The 20,342-nt window shown below is 41.5% G+C and overlaps 1 protein-coding gene across 1 annotated transcript in view; it reads left to right on the top strand.

The window, feature by feature from the left end:
* The window catches only part of PARD3B (par-3 family cell polarity regulator beta), a 411,926-nt gene extending 392,879 nt beyond the window's left edge, over positions 1–19,047 (top strand). Inside the window, exon 23 of the mRNA XM_054381001.1 lies at positions 18,693–19,047. Coding sequence (XP_054236976.1) covers positions 18,693–19,047 — 355 coding nt within the window. The remainder of the gene's footprint in view (positions 1–18,692) is intronic.
* Positions 19,048–20,342: the final 1,295 nt, after the last annotated feature.

Here is a 20,342-nt window from a genome sequence, read left to right as displayed (position 1 = left end):
ATCCAATATCAAACAGTTTAAGATTTGCTTAACTAACTTTACATAACTGCAAGATAATAAGACTGAATGCTGTGAAAACTGCCCAGTGTCTCAGAGAGGTCATGGAAGTCAGCAAATTCCAAGAAGGACTGAGTCCAAATCTATAGTGGGACACAAAATTTGTGATACATACATGCAGCAGAAAGCTGGAAAGGCTCTGCTGCAACTGATTCTGGTTTGTCTCAGTTTCAGTTACTCCACTGCAGTGTGCCATGGTACTCATATCCCCTCATTGTCATATGCAGAATCTGAACACTTCAACAGAGAAAGTCTCAGGCACTAAAAAGAGAGCAGGTAGAAAAGTTTCTGTATGCTGTAGACATTTTTTTAAATGCTCTTATGTCTTGCTCTAAGACTTGGATGAAAAGAGCAATGAAAGTTGTAAATAGGGCTACAATTACAGAAATATCAACTGTGAATTCAAAAGGAAGGAGAACTGGTTGTATCTCCAGCCTTCTAATAAAATAGAAATTTCACTTGAAATTAACAAGATGCCTCCATCCAAGCCAGATTGTCTTAATACTGAAAAAGTATACTTTAGGAAGTCAGAAAGGTCAAGGTTTGTGACATCAAATCATGCATTGTGGCTGGCAGACCACCTCTATAATTTCCATGGGAATAGCTAAAGAAAACTGAGCTAAGAAAATGTCTGCAACAACTGGGACATTGCTTGGAAAAAAACACTAAAAGCCAGATGTCCCAGAAGAATATATTGGAAGTGTAGAAGGTGGCAGACAGGGATGGGTTTTGTCAATTTTGCTAATAAGTCAGTCAGCTCCTCATAGTGAAATGCCAGTTAATGCAATATGGAATAGTTTAAAATTCAATTAATATTTTGAAACTAAACAGCCAGCCTTGTTGCAAGGAGCAAATAAAAATACATTCAAGTGTCACATATACAAAGACCATGTATCTGGTATGGATTTTAGTGTATAACCAGCCTCCCACTCAAACTAAGGCCACCAAATTCAGTTAAAAATACAGGAGATGGAGGAAATTGTTGCCTTTAAACAAAAAGGCCTGGATTAATATTATAAAATTAAATGAAGTCATGGAGACATTGCCTCAGAAGAGAAAGAAATAAACAAACAAGATAAATGGCTGTATTAGGTATGCCCCCAGTAAGTGAAAGTACAAAACAACTGTTAAGGAAAAAAATATTACAGAAAGAAACAAGTTTCATTACAAAATGCTTAGGTTGAGATGGAGGAGCTGAGGAAAAAAAAAAAAGAGTGCAAATTAAGAAGAAGGTCAAATTAAAAACCAAAAGCTTATGTCCCGTAGAATGCATCAACAGAGTGATGTGCTGGGTGAAACCTGGGGAAAAAGATGTATGATAAAAATGCAAATGCATCCCTTGCACTGTTGAGTTGGATATTGAAATTGCTCTGGAGACCAACAGGCTGGAAAGCTCAGGTGGCTATTTTATAGGTACAGACATTTGGAATAAAAATGTTGCTGCTTGTGGTGGGTTATAATTCAGAACTCATCAAAATGTGTGGATTCAAGCTGCAAAGGTGAAGAAGTAAGGGTTTGGTTTTTTTCTGCAAGAAAGTGCATTGTAAAATAAGACAACTCCACTGCAGTTCTTTGCTTTGTCTGAAGGTGTGGTTGAAAGATGGTTGCCAGCAAACATGCTTTAAAAGCAGCTAACAAAGGAGAAATTTAGCAAGCCAACAGCATCAGTAAATATATTTGTCTTTTGAGAATATTGAGTCTGTATTCAAGCAACGTTCCTGTAGCATTGTACATGAACCGCCAGTGTGTTCTATCATGGCTCAGATAGGTTCCTGCATGCAAACAGCAGCTTTCTGATGGTACCTATGGGTCAGAGGCCTTTGTCTCCATCTGATCTTTGCACAGCAGGCTCAGAAAAATAAAACAGGAAAAATGTTAAAAAGAGTAAGAAAGTTGCACTGTCACGGTGGCAAGTTTCAAGCTTTTGATGGCAAGCCATTTAAAGTGAGTCATTTATAGCTATTGTTATGTACATGGCATGAAGATTATGATAAAGCAGGAAAGTGAATTGTATGTGGACAGCCTTAATTGCATGCTGCAAAGTAATGACAGGCTGTGAAATCTTAAGAACTCAAATATAGCTCTGGGTTCTTTTACAAACACATAGGGGACAGAGTCGTGAGCACTCACTGTGCCACCCACTGAGAAATAAGAAACAGGGTGGGGGAGATGCAAGCCGTAGAGAAACACAAGGGCAGTGGTTTCTGCAGACCTACAGTTGTTTGTTATCCTTAAACCCTGCCTTGTGAGAAGAGAACTTTTTTATAAACTAGTGATTAAACGAAAAAGGTATCTAATTTGGGATTAAGAGAACCACTGAAGAATTTAATATTAAAAACAGTTGCTAGAGCAGCTGTTTCAACACATCTCATACAATTGGCAGCCAAACTGCTTCCATTTCGTAAGTAGGTGACATATTTAATTTCTCTGCACAGAAGCCTCTTAAACACATATCAAGAGAATATTCTAATTTCTGGAGGGTTTTGTCCAACTTTTTCATCTGCTGCTCCAGGTGGAGTAAGACTTAATTCTGCCAGAAAGTTGTAGAATCTAGTACAAACCAGATCCAGAACAACTGCAATCCATGGACATGTTCCTACTGATTGCAGTCAGCAGTAGGTTTAGTCTGAAATGCAATCATTGTTAGAGCACATTCTTTCTTATATTTGCTGTCTGGTCAGTCTGGTTGTAATTTGATAATCTTTGATTAGGATATTTGGGTTTTCTCCAGGATTAGGAGGTTTATTTTTTCTGCCTACCATTGCTATCAGTCTCTATATTTTAGAGATCCTAGGAAAAAGAATGTGTCTTTGAGTGCTCTCTGTATGCTTGTCCACCCCCAAATATAAGTGAAGTAAAAGTAGGGTTTAAAAATTAATTGTAAACATTCAGATCACTAGCGATTATGGACCAGTAACTTTGTTAACAGCAAGCATGAAGCTAAAGCTCCCGTTGTACCCTGTTAAAGAAAATCAATTCCTGCTTTCTTTACCATCATCTCCAGGCTTGGAAAAGATTGCATTATTCTAGCATTTAATAGTTATGTAAATAAGCACTAATTTTGTCACTTAGCACCTGTACAAAATCTTCTACTAGAACAGTTCTTTAAAATACGACATAAACAAACACAAGATGCACAGTGATACTGTCCTTTTGTTGATGCTTATTTAGGAAAATCTGCATAAGCTATTGAGCCTCTTTACCTCGGGTAAAGATGTCATGGATATGCCAGAAACAAGGCAGCAAAACTTTGTAGGCATGTGGTTGGTGTTAAATTGTATGTAGGCCAGTAGTCAGACTTTTAGCAAGCTTGCTTTTTTTGGAAATACATTAACTACCATAATTGATATGCTGAAAATCATATCTTTATAGTAATGGTAGTGTCTTTGCTGTACTTGAAAACTTTGCTAAATGTAACTTAATCTGGCTATAGACATATTGACAGAAATCGTACCTTCTGCTGGCTTCTGTCTGGTATCTCTGTGGCCTGCACTAGTTCTACACTCTGTTCTGTGTGAGCAGATAGGATCCTACAGCTGTTTGAGTAAGTATTAAAGAGTTACTCTGCTCTGATTAGCTGTTCAATGAGGGGGCAAAGTGGGAGGGAGAGAATATCTAAGGAATCCCTCTGCTTCAGGCCTCTTGCCCAACATGATTCATTGAAATGTTCAAGCCGTGTTGAGGTCAGGAGTCATATAAACTGGAAGCTGTTTCTTGAGTCACCATCTTCTGTCTGCACACAGAATAATTGATAGCTCACATGGTTGCAACAACTGAAAGAGCAGAGCATGCAAATATGTCCACTGTATAACATATGTGGGAAGCAAGAGGAGGAGAGTGTTAACTTTAGTAAAGAATCAATTATCCGCCATTTTTGTTCCAATCCAGATGTCATTCAGTGCATTAGTCTGAGACAGCACCTTGGAAACTGGCAGCCAGTTCCAGACAGAGAGGGAGGTAAATGTGTGAACAAAACCCAGCCTAGGTTATCAAGTAAAACCCCGAGCCAACGGGGGTTCTTGGATATTGAGTAGCTGGCACTTTTCTTCATTTAAAGAAGAAAAATAGCCTTTGTTTTACAGGTGAAGGGAAGTACTTTGAGAGTAGTCTGTTGTAGATCATGACAAAATCTGGCAAGCAGAGCCAGTCTCGGCAGGATTTCACAGTTGAAAATCTATGCGAATGGCTTTTTGCTTGGATCTAGGTGTTAGCGCACTGTTGTACATACTTGTGTGTCGCCAGGTTTTGGTCTCACGTTTAGCTTTCTTGTTGTGAATTTTGGCTCAACCTGAGATACTGTGCTCTAAAGAAATCACTGAGATGTCTTTAGTATAAAAAGAATGTGCTTTTAGAAGCATGGTATGGTCACAGCTTTTTCCTTTGTTTTGCTTTCTTAAAGAGGCAATAGTGATATGCTCTTGAACTAAAATCAACCACCCAAAACAATAGCTGGGACAAAATGAGAAGTAGAAAGGACGTACTAACAGTCCTTCCAAAGATCCTCAAACAGCTTTACAACTATACATTCAACAATGAAAAATTTCCAAAATCAGTTAGAAGTTTAAGGATCCCAGGAGCCGCATTCAGAAAGTCTGTGCAACTTTGCTGCATATACTGTTTCTTACTGGCTGACTCAACTTGTAGTCTTCTAATTAGCTTTGTAGGGGTCTCTGAAGGCATCTAGGTTTCTCACTGAACTGGGAATTAGGCTGAATTTAGGATGCCTGAATATACCTGTGCTGGTTTTGAGCATTTTCTCTAAGGATCTCTTCACTATGTGGTGTGCTGCAGCCCCTCCTGGAATGGTAAGTGGAAGCAGCTTGGTGGTACAGGCTGTACTGTGGTACTGCCTGCACCACACTACATGGCAAAAGCAGATCAGTTTGAAACTAAAGGGAATTGGGGAGGGGAAAAAAATTTAAAATATTAATTCAATTAGTCAGTGGAAACTTAATTGGGGTTTACAACTTGAATTTTTAGGCCCAGATCCATGAGAGCACTTAAGCAGCTGCTTTACCTTGAATACATTTTGCTTTTCAATAGCAATCATTTACCTAGCTATCTGAGGCCTCCAGGAAACCTGGCTATAACATGCATTTGTGAAGCACAGAGGAAGGATGGTAGACAGTCAGTGGTACTTGGAGAAATTTCACTTTTTCACTCCCTGTGCTTTCTGTGGTTTAAATAATGCCTCCTTAATGTTACCTAAATGCAATGCTTTTTGTTAAATACCCTGTAAATAATAGCAAGAAAGGTTATTTTGTGAATAATCCTTTTCTTTGAAGAGACTCGTTACTGATCTTAACTTGGAATGTCTTTAGAATTATTGAGAGGAATAAGAACCTTAATGTCATTTGGCCTTGATTTCTTTGTGTGAAAGGCTGACAGTGTCCTCTTCTTTCTCATCATGAAACATCTGAAGAAAGCTCAGTTATTGAGAGATTACTGCAGTGGTCCTTGGTCTTACAGAGATTTCATCAGAAATATTTTGGGTTTAATGGACAATGGAAAATGTTCAGCTGTCCATTGTTATACTTCTTTGTGTCTAAAAATATAAATGGAAATTATAATTACATCTGTAATTCTGAGTCCCAGATGAAATCACTTTAATCCCAATGTAGAGGGGAAAAAAAATCAATACAGAACCCTTAGCCATGGTCTTTTCCTCCTTAGAGATTCCATTTTCGGCTCTACTAGTTTATACCACCAGTTTTGCGTTTTCCAAGGAACTTTAATATACAGAGACCATTTTGCATCCTCAGAGTGGCATCACTACTTTGTGCCTTTCTGACTTGGAAACTCAAATGTTCTTCTTGAATAATCATTTATATTGTGGCTTCTTGATATAATATGAAATGTCTCCCTTTGGGTTTGATCATTTAAAAAAAAAGGGCATTTGAAAATTGCAAAGTTCTTTTGAAGAAAGTCCCATTTTACTGGAAGTATAATTACATGTATTTTCATTAAAGAGGAATCCAAGTGCTGTGGTTTAACCTCAGCCAGCATCTGGGTGTTCGCTCACTCCTTTCCCCCATTCCTCCCTGTGCTGGGATGGGAAGGAGGATAGAAACCAAGTAAAACTTAGGGGGTTGATGTAAGAACAGAGTAATTATTGAAATAAAGTAAAATTTAATAATAATAGGGATAATAGTAATTGTCATGAAAAACAAAGATTAAAAAAGAGAGTGGGAAATAAAACCCAAGAAAGACAAGTGACACACAGTGCAGTTGCTCACCACCTGCTGCCCAGTGTTCAGCCAGTCCTGAAGCAGTGATCTGCCCATCCTGACCAACTCTCCCCAGTTTGTATACTGGGCATGATGTCATAGGGTATGGAATATTCCTTTGGTTAGTTTGAGTAGGTGTTCCTGGCTGTGTCCCCTCCAAATTTCCTCTGCCCCTCCAGCCTTCTTGCTGGCAGGGCATGAGAACCTGAAAAATCCTTTACTTAGGATAAAACACTACTTAGCAACAACCAAAACCATCAGTGTATTAGCAGAATTATTCTCACACTAAACCTAAACCACAGCACTGTAGCAGCTATTAGGAAGAAAATTAACTCTATCTCAACTGAAACCAGAACACCAAGTCAGCATTAAAGATTTAACACTGAGGTTTGGAAAATATGTCTCTCTCTAATAGACTGTTTTTTTCCTGTCACATTCAAATAATAGGTCTGTCCAGGTTAAATATCATCATTTGGGGGGATTTTTACATCGGTGTCCATAAGTACAGATATGCCGTCAAGGGGTTCGTGTTTCCAAAACCTGCACCTTTCTGCAAACCTAGATTTAGACTAATAGTTGAATACTCAAACTATTGTTTGCTAATTACAGCTTCCTCTGGTTCTGCTAATAGTCAAAGGCATGATGCTGCAATTTAGGGCACACTCTGCTACATTTCCCTAGTTGTGATGCTATTAATAATCATAGATGTAACATCCATGTAGCAGAACTGTGCTATTCATCTGGTGGAACATCCTGTTTCTTAGTAATTACATATATGTACCACTCTCTAGATCCTGAGCACTCAAAAAGTAAAAGAAGAATTTAACTGTATTTAGGTCAGTCTTTTCTCAGCGTACCTGAAAGACACAATCGAAAAGGAATGTTTCCATGTGGAGTGAGGCATTTCAGCAACTCACATCTAGTACTATAGCTATTTATTTGCTGTCTAACTCTGTCAAGCCTTAACTTCCTGACTACATTCCAGGATACAGATGTCTTATTCTCTCCCTGCCCTCTCCTCCCCTTTCAGATATCACTCTTCTCTACAGGAGCCTAGTCCAAAGCTCATTGAAATGCTTCCATCCAGAGTCTTTAGATGAGGCCAGATGAGTGGAGCACAAAGTTCCTCATGACATCGAGTTATTCCCTATTCTCCATCTGTTTTTTAGGCAGAGCACAGACCTCTTTCCGTCTTTGTTTCCCTCTGCAAAGTATCTTGATGTTTTTTTATGAACATGCCACTCCAAGTCTATCACCACCACACAATCTGAAAATACTTAGAATGGCATTGCAGTAGTGACCTTTATTGTTCATTAGTGAATCAGCAGCCTCGCTTACTGTGTCTTTAAATGAGCAGTATAAACTGGTTGTTATTTTCAATTATCATTCCCTTGATTTGAACATGCTAGAGCAAAGATAATTGTTTGATTGATTAATTATGTAAATGATTGTTTCAAGTTAGAAGGTGTTTTTATTTAATTATTCTCCACCACCCACCCCCCAGCCAAAATGAGACATGCTGTCTGGAATCTTAGCCAGGTTCTTACCAGGTTCAGATTGGGAAGTGCTGTTGCTTCTCTTTTTTTCACTGATGGCATGTAGTAGCCTTCTTGGATGGAGTAGTGGTGCCTCTCTGATTGTGGTGGTGCTCATCATAATCTAAGCTGAAGCTACTGATAGCATCACGTCTTGCACATAAGTCTCTACTGCACATGATAGTCCTTGACACATGATGTGTTCAAAAGAAATTAAGGTCCACACCTGGTCGTGGTGTCCAAAGCCTCTCTATCTCAATATTGGCATGCCACTATCTTCCAAATGCTGTGCTGTCATCTCTGTAATATATCAGTAATTCCCCACTGTTGGCATTGCTTTCCCTTCGCTCAAGGGTGCAGTGTTTTGTTGTGTCTTTAAAGCATTTTTTTCTGTCTTCTACTGTGTGTTCCCTCTTCCAGCTTCAGCATCCTGATATCTTCTGTTTCTTGTCATCTGGCATGCAACATAGTGTGCAGATGGTATAGAAGAAATTTGTTTAGAAGCTACATATCTCCTTTATTACAAGTGTTGTAGAGGAATGCACATAAGTCTGGGATATTGATGGTTACACCAGTTCAAGAGTGAGGGACACTTCATGCCCAGGGACCATGCCAGTAAATCCTGCTGAATGTATCATGCTGACCCAGACCAAAAATGCCTGGAAGAAAATCACATAGACAGATGATGTCTTGTGTCATCTTGGACTCCTTGAAGGCATTGCTGCAGCTGGTGCTGTTGGGGAAGAAAGCAGAGCTAGGCCAGGAGGGGAAAGTGGCAAAAAAAGTGATAGGAGCCATGGGCTCCAAGAAACCAAACCAAGACCTTGTGGATAAAAGCAAAGAGGGCAGCAAGGGATGTTGCATTGTTGTCACATCTTCCCATCTCCAGCCTCTCGTCTAGTATAGTTTCCATTGACTTCCAGATTTGCTTTTCTTAAGTAAACAAAGTTGAGCAAATGAAAAGGGGAAGACCTGAGCACAGAAGTGCATAAAAGTCAGCAGTTATCTTCAGTCATCTCCACCTGTGAATGGACCACATAGTTCTATATATCTAAAGGCATTGAAGTTAGGGCCACCTCTACCTATGCCTGGGTTACAGCAGCTGGGAGCTGTGTTGTGCATTTCCTCTCTCAAAGCATCATTACAGTGATGTATTTGGCAGTGGTGGCATGTATGTGTTTCATTCACACACAGCTATTCTGCAGGGCGTGTTGAGGGGGTGTTTGAGGAACCAAGCAGAATCATGGCTCCAGAATCTGCTTCTGCTACCAGAATCTGGTGTGCTAAACCCTTCTCATCTAAGCAAGTCAACAGCCTGTCCCAGGCTGCCACCTCAGAGAATGTCAGGGACTTTGTAAATAGAGGAAACAATTGAATGATAAGTTCACACTTCAGCACACTGCTTAACAACCTGATAACAGTTAATTACATACAGTATTTTTAAATGCAGCAACAGGGAGATAAGTCATGCAGAGACAGAGCACAGACACTTGGCCTCACAACCAAAGGTTAACCTCTTACTACCCATGCCCCTAAAGAGTCCCGGGACTCAGCCCCGCAACTTGCAGGGCCCTGCTTGGAAAGAGCAACCTGTGTGCTGGTGGGCAGGAAATGCAGGGTGGTAAAACAAGGGTTGTCTCCACCACAGGCAGCAGGTAAAGCATGTCCAGTCATCAGGTGCTCTGGTTGCTGCAGCTGCACTGATGTTCGTGTAACTGTAGAAGCTCTTAAGGAAGAAGCCAGCATAAACACAGCTGGCGTGGGCTGCAGTCACACGGCGCTCACGGCCGTCTGCAAGTCACAGCAGCTGCAGTCAGTGCTACTGCTCACTGGGTACCGGGTGGGACATTTCTGTCTCTCCTAGCCCGGTGGGACTGGGGGAATGACTCTTGTTATTTAAATCTCAACGTAAGGACATCTGCTGTCAGAGCACCAGCAAAGTTTGTGACTTAATGCAAGTCTAATTAACTGATTTGCCTATCCAAATCTGGAGATGTACACACTTCTGTAGAGGCAGCTGTAAAGTTACAACTTGAGCTGTTTATCATGCCCTGAGCCTTTAGATCTCAGTTATTAAAGGTGATGTTTAATGGCTGGCTGGAAAAAAGGGTGGTTACCAGAGTGTTAATGGAGTGTAGCAAGCCAGGAAATCTATAATCTAATGCCTGTATAGAAATGAATGTTTCTAACAAAAGAAAATATGGTGGGGGAAGGATGTACTTCCAGGCTATTTGCACTGTTTAGGAGCAAATCATTACATGAGCAGCAGAGGAACAAAGAGGACTGAAACACTGCCTGAAAAAGGAAATAGAAGAGCTGTTTGGTTTTAAGGTACCTTTCATCCCATAAAAGCAGACATCATTCTGGATGTTGATTGGATCTTGTTGCAAAGGGAGAGAAAACAGGGAGCAGCACATCCCAGTGAGTTTAACAGAATGTCTGGGCCCAGAAAGAAATTAAAGGGAGGGGGAAATAACCAACTACAATTAGTTTCAAAGACTATTTTCCTTTTTTATTGAGGTATGGTATTACTACCCAGTTTGTGCCATCAGAGACAGAATTGACAGTCATGCTTCATCGTGGCAGTGGGAGAAAATGCTGCAAGGAATGCTTTAAATTAAATGAGAGATGCCTAAAAAACCCCCAAAACCCCAAAAAACAACAACAAAAAATGCCTAAAAGCTTGATAATAACATTAATAACCCCTTCTTACAGGTTTTTATGAGCTTCACTAAAGATCAGACAGCGTGTTAAAATCCCAGGAGCTGAATGGTAAAGACCTGGGCCCAGGCTGTTATTCCTCAGGAAGATTCTTTTTAATGATTTCTGTTATTGGAATCACCATGCTTTAAATTAATTTCTCATGAAAAATGAGAACAGGATAGAACTTGGGTTTATGTGTCTTCAAAAGCACTTTACAATAATGGTGTGGAAGTCAGTAGCGCTGTGAACACATAGGTGAGAAGAGGAGGACGCTTCCTTGCTTGGGAGGAGCTCTCCTGGAGTCCGAGTGGTGTGTTTCCATCTGAAGAAGGATTTTGACTAATGTGATAGAATATATTTTAAACCAAATTTAAAGCTTCTGAAGCACCACAGGACCTTTAATTTTTACCCTATAGCCTCCAGAAAAGTAGAGATACGCAGTAGAGGTTAGAGTGAAGCAGAGATCTGCATAGTATTTCCGGCTTTTGTGTTGCTGCTGTGCTTGGGGCCAGCGTTGGGGTCTCACCTCTCCCCATCTCTCCCCTCTCATTGATTGCCTGCCCTCGAGGGAAATAGCTGGCAGGGATAACGGGGTGCCCATGTCCATTACTGTACAGTAATGCAGTACAAATTTTACTGTAAGGGAAAATTCACATTAGCATCTCACCCCAGTGGTGGCAGTTCTGAGTGCATTCAGTACTTCTTTGTATTAGTTTGAGTTTGCACTGAAATGCAAAATTCAGATGAGAAACCTAAACATTTTCTTCTCTTGCTGGCTTAAGAAGCCTAAATCCTTTAAAAAGAAGTTTTCTCCCCCCTTCAAAACAAAAGACCAAAGGGACCTTAAAATCTCAGCCAGGTCTCTCCCCAACAGAGCATGGGGGTTCCTGAGCAACAAGCATGACTTCTTAGCATTGAGAATAGGTTACAAGTGCCAAGAGGTTAATGACTCACACAGTATTATGTTGTGTTGAATAATGAGTAACATTTGAAATGACACGTTGTATTGACTCACTACTTAAAGTACCAATCTACTTAAGATCCCTTTAAGCTTGAAGAGATCACAGAATAGCAATGTCTTGTTCAATAGGTGCTGCTTTATTTTATGCCTTCTGGCAGAAGAGATGTACCATGCCTGGGAGCATATGAACAAAACAAGAGAGGAATTGAGTAGGAAGGATTATTGAACAAGTTGTTTTAAATGCTTATTGGGCATTTATAGAGCACTGGCTAGCATATTTGGGATTTTGTTGCTGTTGATTTGAGGATTTAAATCCTGATTATCACAGTTCCTATATTTGTAGGTTGGATTTAGGGAAGGAAAGAAAGGAGAGCTTTGTCTGTAGGATGGGATTATCAGAAGCTGTTCTGAGATCAGAAGCTGTTCTGAGATCTGCTGTGGAAAATAAACTAATGATGAAGTAAAGGAGCAACACGATGTTTTATGGCTTTGTTGCTGATAGGAGGGGATTTAATTAAATGGCACTCTAAATTCTGATGTTAACCAATCTGTGACATACTTTGCTCTGTTAGGGATAGAGAACAATCAGTTTATTTGCATGCAAAATAGACTCTTTATGCTGTCCTAAGAAATCTTGTATAATCTTGTAGTAAAGTTTTAAACCTGTCAGACTACTGTTTTCCTGTCATACAGTTGTGTCTGCAGTTGTCTTACCTGCTTGGAAAGCTAGTATCTGACTAAAGTTTATGCTGGGTTTTGGATGTAAAGATAAGTGGGACATCTGAGTGTCTCCAATTGCTAAGAACTTCCCAGAGAGCTGCTGGGCCCCAACATCTCACAAAATGTGGCCCTCTGCAAACAGCAAAGGACTTTCTTCCCCAGCCACTTCTAAGGCAGCTTCAACTAGAGCAAGATGAACGTGCCTATACACTTACATTCTGGGATTGTGGTGTTTTTGCTGTTTGTTTCTAAATGTTCTAAACCATAACATTATAAAGAGAAAAACTATGCATATAAGTTCAGGCCAGTCAAGGCTGCTGTTAAACTTTACAGAACTGAATGCATGGGAAGAGAATCACACCTTCCTGCATTGCATCTGAAATGTACTCTTGCTCAGATTTCAGGTTAACTTGTATGGATCCCTCCATCTCTAAATCCAAAACAAATAGGAATTCTTTCAAAAGGAGAGAGGTTTTTCCGTTTTTTTTTTTTTTTTTTTTTTTGCCCTCAGTAACGCAGGTCATGAAGTGATCATTATTTTTATGGGTTTGCAAAGCCTATAGAAGTCAAAGCTATGTAATATACATTGCTGAGTGTTCTGCTAATCCAGTCCAACCGCAGTCGTGCCTGGCCCAGAAATGAGGGTCTGGTAACTGGAAACCTGACACTGAAAGAATTCCAAACACAGTCCTTAAACTAAAAACAGCTCTCTCCACATGGCATGTGCTACATGAGAGCCAGGGATTGTATTCGTTTACGTTATCTGATTTTTTAGCCTTGTACTGTTGATAAAAGAACAGGAGAAGAAAGCACCTCCACCAGCTCAGCCCATAAATAATGTGTGTGGTGTGTTTGAGGTTAGTATGACACTGCTAGACATCTGCCGCCTTTTGAGAGGTACAAGTTTCTCTCACAGACAGCAGCCACTGAGCACTTCCTTGTGTTGCAGATTCTTCCCAGCACGAAGATACCAAAGTTTATTTCCAGTGTCTTTTTAAATGCAAAACCTCTCATTGGCTATGGGAAGTATTGTTACAGGAGTACCTCACCTATTAGGATACAAAGATGGGCTTTAATGAAGATCAGTCATGCAGTGATCTTTTTCTCTTGAAACCTGCAGTGATTTTAAAAAAAAATTCTTAAGTTATATGCACATTGAAGCAACAGAAGTTCTCAGTGCCATGGACTACAAACAGCACTGCAGTGTCTTTAATGCTGTATCTGAAGAGATAGGGACTGTGTGGTCTTTTCAGTCAGTTGTTTACAGTGTATTTTGAGAAGAGCTTTATAGAGGCACAGTGTAATGTGTTTATTACTGTAAAATTGTTTGTCTAATTTAACTCTTACATCAGCTTCTCCTTTCTTTAAAAGTAGATCCTCCTGGCTGAGAACAAACAGCATGCAATCGTGATGCATACAGTAGAGATCTTCAGTGAGAATTTGGACACAGATCGGACGTTGTTGCTTTCTCCTGTTCTTTAATCACAGCCTGAGCTGCTTGATGCCATCACCCAGAGTCTCTGTACGTCTCGCTTAGACATGAAAGAGACTGAAACCAAATGTTGGCTTTCCATTTGCTATTTAGTTCATGGCTTTGAAGTTTATTTCAAGAAGTACTCCCTGACAAAGTAGGAAGGCAGGTTTTCATCTGAGATTATGTCCCTTGCAAAATACTCCCTCAGCAGCAAGGAGACAGTGATGTAAGAAAAGAGCATTCCCTTTGTTGCTTTTTACCAGGTACTGTGAGGATGACCTGTGTGTTTCTCCCTATAGAAAAGAGGCAAGAAAAACTCTTTGTCATGACAAAATCCAAACCCCCAACATGATGGGACACGATGTGACTAGGCAGACTGTCACATTTTGCTTTCCTTTCCTTTAAGATAACCCAAGCATTTGTCTTGTAGCTGATGTTAAAGTTGACCTGCAAATGGGGGTTAACAGTGAAACACAGTAAACCTGAAATGATATAAGTTTTTCCTGGTTGTTTTTTGAAGCATCAGATGTTTAGAAAGCAAAAACTTCAATGACTAAATAACATTTTGGGTAAAAGAAGACTTTCTGAAGTATTCCAAATCCTTTGGTTCAGTTTTAAAGAAACCCAGAAACTCTCAAGAAGTCTGCAGCAAAACCAGAACATTTTAGATTTTCTGTTCTTTGTGATAAATAAAGCAGGGATGTAAAATCAAACTACCTCAGGCTTTCCTTGTCATAGAGAAAATAACACATGTTAATTGAACACCAGTCACAAGTTACCTGCAGTATTTGGATAAGGTATCTTTGTGCTCTTACAGCTCAAGATAGATCACAGTTCTTAGCTGGAGAGTCATTTGAAGATAAATCAGTAGAGCTGATAACCAGCATATGAAATGATATAGCAAAACATGTTTGCTATACCTGTTTATATGATCTACAATTTCTCTGCAGGGAAAGGTGAGATTTCACTTCCTCACAACAAAATTAACATTTTAAGGAGAACCTTGCCCATGATATTTTTGAGGAGTACATTTTCACACCATCCTACCAGTTTCACTCCATTCTTGAACCTGATGTTTCTGCCTCCCTTCTTTCCACTGCTTCCTTCAGTAGCAGCATTTGCTTTTAGCTAGGCCTGCATCAGCGATGCATCTTCCAGTGGGAGCCAGCAGAGCTAAACTGCTCTGAGATCAGTTTCTTCCCAGGATGTTGTGTCAGCTTCCCTACCTTCTGCCTGCCATTAATTTCACTGGACCTTCAGGTCAAACAAATGGCCAAAAATCTGGAAAACAGCTGATGGTCAGAGCAGCTCCTACTCAGCATGTCCTCTCAGAGGGCACGCTCCTGGCCTGGTCCTTTTGAGTGGCTGGACCTGCTTGACCCAATTTGTGGATTTTTGATCACTCCCCTGGGTCACTGATTTTCCACTTGAGGTTATTGGTTTGACCCCCAAACCATGGGTCACTTGGGAGGTGTGATATGGCCCTGTGAACTCTGAACTCATCAGGAGCCAACAAAAACAGTGAGGGAGGGAAGAAGAATTTCATTAGGGCCTCCTCAGAGGTGGCAATGTCTGCCAAGTGAAAAGGCAGGGGGTTGTTTTGCTTCTTGCAGAAACAAGCGTAGCATCTACAAAGAGTTGCCAAGTAGAAAGTGTTTGGTTTGAATTGTTATGGCAATTTCTTTGAGGGTAAACAGCACTATATATTTTTAAACCATGAGTTATCAAGTGATAATGGTGTGGCTTCAGAAGAGCCCTGCTCTTCCTGCTGGGAACTGCCCCCAGTCTCCCAGACCTACTCTTAGTGGTGATGGTATTTCTACAGCTAGAACTTGGTATCTGTAGGTGTTTCTTCTACCCTTAAAAAGACGGACTTTCTGATGACTAATTTGACACGTTTGGGGAGGGAAGGGCAGTTTTTTCCTGTAGTTTGAGAGTTGTCAGATGGAGGTTTATGTCATGGAGACTCCACAGGCTGGTTGGTTGCACTGTGAGCAGCTCCCTGAGAACAGACTTCACCAGGCACAGATGGTAGGTGGGGAAGAATGAATCCTCAGGAAATAACTCAGCTTCAGCATGCAGTGCTGGTCATGAAGCAGAAGAAAAGTATTGTCACTGTAGCGTGTTTATCTGCACACATAACACCCACTGGGATCACCAGGGGGGAGTGAGCTGAGGAGTGCAGTGCAGCCGCAAGGATATCTTTCAATAATTTCCCCCATGATCATGCTGCCCAGGAGCAGGCTTTTTGGGCAGTTACCATAGCTCCTCAAGGTTTTGCTCATGAGAGTGTTCTGGTAATCATTGTTTAGATCACTGCTTTTATTATTGCCAAGGCTGCTAAAAAGCCTTACAGACCTTTGTCTTTCTGGGGCTTGCCTGAAGGAGCCATGTGAAGTAGGTTCAAACCTTGTCTCCATGTACAACCTTTCCTCCCAGCTGCTAAGCCCTGACCCTGGGGAAGACAGGTGTGTCATTTTCAGAGAAGGGAAACTGGTGCTGAGTGAACAACTTGGATATTTCATTATTTTTAAAGGAATGTTTTGCCCATCCTGCATGTTCCCCTCTGCAGTTTGTCTCCATAGCCAGGGACAGTGTTAGCTGTATGTGAAACAGTGGCATATTTAGTTTTGGAGCATAGGTAACAGCAATGATAGCACAGACTCAAGCAGCTTGGGTACATACCTCAGATGGCTGTGCTCATCTTCACTGTACAATCCTAGGTCAAAGCTGCCTGAATGTACTACGCTCTGCACAGTCACGGCTTCTGTGGCAGCAGGGTCACACTGTCTCCTAGAACTGGACCAGAACTTGCCTGGAAACAACTCTTGACTGGATGGTAAAACACAGCCCTCTCTTTTCCTGCAATATCCAGACCTCCTTTGTGACTCGAGGGATGATCTGTCGTCTGAAGGCTCAGTAGATCATGCTAGTGGCTCAGTCCTGTTCTCAACAGTCCTTTTGGTACCAGTTAATCTTGAACTTGTTATTTTAGAGTAATTCAGTTTTGTGGTTAGAGCTCTGTCCAAAAGCTACCTGGTTCTTCAGTGAATTCTGGATCATGTTCCAAGCTTAGCCCCTTTTTTTATGATCCACAAAAATTTGGTTGATTATAGCTGCAGATGAGAACATCTCATAAAATCTACTGTACATGATTTTGAGTACTATCCTTATATTAAAATGTGACAGGTTTAGGTTTGATGTTTATTCCTGCTAGTTTGCTGCTTGACACAAAGTAATTCCTACCATTACAGAAGCCTTTTATTACTGGAAGTATGCTTTTGCACACAGAGGAATTGAAATCTGATTGTGACAGGCCTGACTAGTGAACAAGTCTTCATACAGAAATACATGGAGCAACTCCAGACTGCTGTGGAAATTAGGCTTTGTTTCAAGGCATAGGTGTGTGAGCAGAGGCAGCAGTTGCCTCAATATATGCAGTTAGGAGTCCTTTTAGTATCTCAGAGGGTGGCTTCAGGCCCTTCAGCACTTTGTCTGGACTGTCTCACCGCAAGGGGGGATGGGGGGAAGCTGGGAGTGCCTGTCTTTTATAATGTTCTGTTTTTAAAGCAAAAGGTCTCTGGGGAGCATAGGGTCCTAAAAGTCCAAGGCCTGGAATTCTTCCTTTTGCTCTTTCCATTTTAAACAGGAAACATTTGCACTAAGTTATTCCAGGGGGAGAACTGTAGGTTCATTTCAAGGCAGATAATGTTTGTTCATTGCCTATGTCTATGATTTACCCCATGGGCTTAAACGAGTGCAGCAGAAAACCACATGTTTTGTTTTACTTCATGCAAAACAAGTTCCAGTGGAATCTGGGAGCCCAGATTAAGAAAAGGGGAGCATGTTTGTGAAATCTCTGTGTGAAACAAAAAGGAGGAATTGATGAATTGTGAACACCTGATCTGCATAGCAGAATGATAACTTTTAAAATAAATCTATGTAAAGAATATTTAAACAGTTGATGAGTTCAGTCCCAAAGCCACAGAGCAGGTGTAATTGATTTATACTTTTCAGCCCCTGTTTTGGGTCAAAACCCTGCTGTCTTCCTTCATCTCTCACTCAGAGAGAAGCTTCCTCTGCAGTCAATAGGAGGTTTTGCCCAAAGTGCAAGGATATTTGCAATCAGATTGGCAAAAACTGGTAATTGAGTTGAACTTTTGGGGATGCTCTGTGACATGTCTGTTGGAACAATTATTTTTGCCATTTCAAAAGTATCAGAAGTTAAGATGTACTAGGAAAAAATATCAGTGCTTCATTAGTGCAAATCATAGAATTAAGATGCAGAAAGCTACAGAGAAGGCTCCATGGCATATCCTTAGGGATGACATGTTCACATGTTGCTTTTCACATGAACTGGAGCTTGTCAGATCCACTGGTGCAGACAGGTTACAAGGCTGTTGTAATATCAGCCCTTCTAGATCACAAGAGGTTTTTTTTAAACCTCGTTGGCAGCTAGCCCATTAAACACAGGTATTGCAGCCTGACATCCCTAGTGTTTCTTCCAGGAGTTCCAATTTTTCCAACTATGGTGTTTGGAAAGTTTTACAGTCTGACATGTTAGGAGAAAAAATAGTGGGAAACGGTTTGGAAAGCGTGAATATTTGTGCATGTAAAGCTTATGGGATTTGCAGACTTACAGACCCAACTCATCTGCTTATCCTCAGGCTAGATAAGATTCAGTCAAACATGCATTGTTTAAAGGAGCTTTGTTTCCATTATGGGAAATGGATCACAGGAGGCTGACTTTGGGAGCTGCAGGGCTCCAGTGCTCCCCCATTGTAAAAGGGCTGTGATGTGCGCTGGACCCTTCCTCCAGCGTCCTGGGTGTTACAAACTTTTGCAGCATGCAGGTGGGAGGCTTGTTATCCTTCAGCTCTTTTGATTCATCTGGACCTGTCATGCTTGAGGTGGCATTTCCTTTCCCAAAGTAAACATAGATTGTGAGTACAATAATGTGTCACTGAGCTAGTAGACTGCCTTTTTATGTGCTTTATCATGTTTTTTCTCCTCAGGCGTGGACCTGCAGAGCCACTGGAGTATTTAACAGGACCACGAGTAATATACAAAGGGAGAGATCTTCCCTACTATCAAGGAGGGCAGCCCGTTGTCCACCCATCTAAGGGGAACTACATCCATGTGCCAGACACAAGAGTGGCAGAATTGAGGTACCCCCAGTACTACTCAGCCCAGCCCATCACAAACCAGCACAAAGGACCTCTCCGGCAGGACGTGCCACCGTCCCCTCCTCAGTCTCACCGCGCACCAGCTTATAATGAAATTGTCCGACACCATGGAACCAGTCCAGACCAGTACCAGTACAGGCAACAGGATCCCAGGCAGAAGAACCCCATGACTGCAGCTGTGTAGCCACACACTGGACTTGCCAGCACAGCCTGGGAGTAATCCTGTCAGACATCATCGTTGTAGAATTGTTGCCAAGTGTAACCGCCTGTAAGAAGAGCGCCTGAGGCCCGGAGCAGTTCCTTCTGAGCTGGGCTCAGCATAGGTGCTTTCTAACAGGTGAACTAACGCCACATGAGGTACGATGTGTTTCCAGTGTGTGAGGTACCAGACAGTTGAGTATTTTTTAATTCCTTTTAAAAATAGAAAGTGGCTGCTGGAAATGAAGCACAAGACTTAATGCACCTCAGGGCTATTTACCATATCCAGTTACACCTATACAGTACATAGCTGTCTGTATAAGGGCCATGGTGTCACCAGAGTTTACTTCAGAGTGCTGTTGCAGAGCCTGTAACTGAGAACACAGCATACAGTACAGTCTTTGCACAGAGCTGGGGATCTTGTAATCCAGTATGTGATCAAGAGTTGACAAGGGACTGCCACAGAGGTGGCAACCATATTCCAGGCATGTTCAGACCAGCAGCTCTGGCTTTAAGGATGCTGCAGTTCCAGATTTGTAATCTAGCCTCTGTCTTCCTTTCTGTTTGGTGGTGGCAGCCATCTCATAGCCTGCAAAATGCAGTTTGTGTCGCAAGGTTCTCCTCTTACTGAACCTGCTGCATTTGGAATAAGGCAAAACTCTATCTGCCATGCTTGTCTCATAGGACAAAGCAGTCAGCTGAGAAATGGGTATCTGTAGATCTGCGTTCATGTGCTTGTGAGCATTTCTTACTTACACAGTGTGTACTCTTTAAATGTAAACCCTGGAGATGGGATCCTCAGCTGCTGTCAGGAAGTGCTGCCCTTGGGGTTTCAGTGGAGCTGGCCTATAAGAAGTGTCTGAGGAGGTGACTGCAGGCATGGACTCCATAATTCCTATTAATTTACTCTATTGGTGCTGCCTTGGCTCCAGCAGGACAGCCCCTTCCCAGCCCACTCTGGCTGGGGTCCCAGTGAAGTACCTGCCCTCATGTGAAGGCACCTGTAGGTGGGGTGCTGTCAAGCTCAGCCTTGGGCATCACCAGGCTGGTGCCAAGTGCCAAACTACTCAAGTTCCTTCAGCCAGAGGTTATTAGGCCAGCAGGGAAAGGGGCTTTTCAACAGCAAGGGGTTGAGGGAAAAGGCAAGGAAATCAACAGAGAGGGCTTTGAAACCCAGAGGCCCAGGAGGAATAGGAAATAGTTGTCATTTTATAACAAGGTACTTGCAGAAGTGCACAGGAAGAGAGAAGATGTGGGTAGGGAGAAGGGCCCAGCAGCACG

The sequence above is a fragment of the Indicator indicator genome, chromosome 5 (assembly GCF_027791375.1).
Source record: "Indicator indicator isolate 239-I01 chromosome 5, UM_Iind_1.1, whole genome shotgun sequence".
Taxonomy (NCBI): domain Eukaryota; kingdom Metazoa; phylum Chordata; class Aves; order Piciformes; family Indicatoridae; genus Indicator; species Indicator indicator.
Note: the sequence above shows the minus strand (reverse complement) of the source record. Positions and strands in the feature narration are given on the sequence as shown.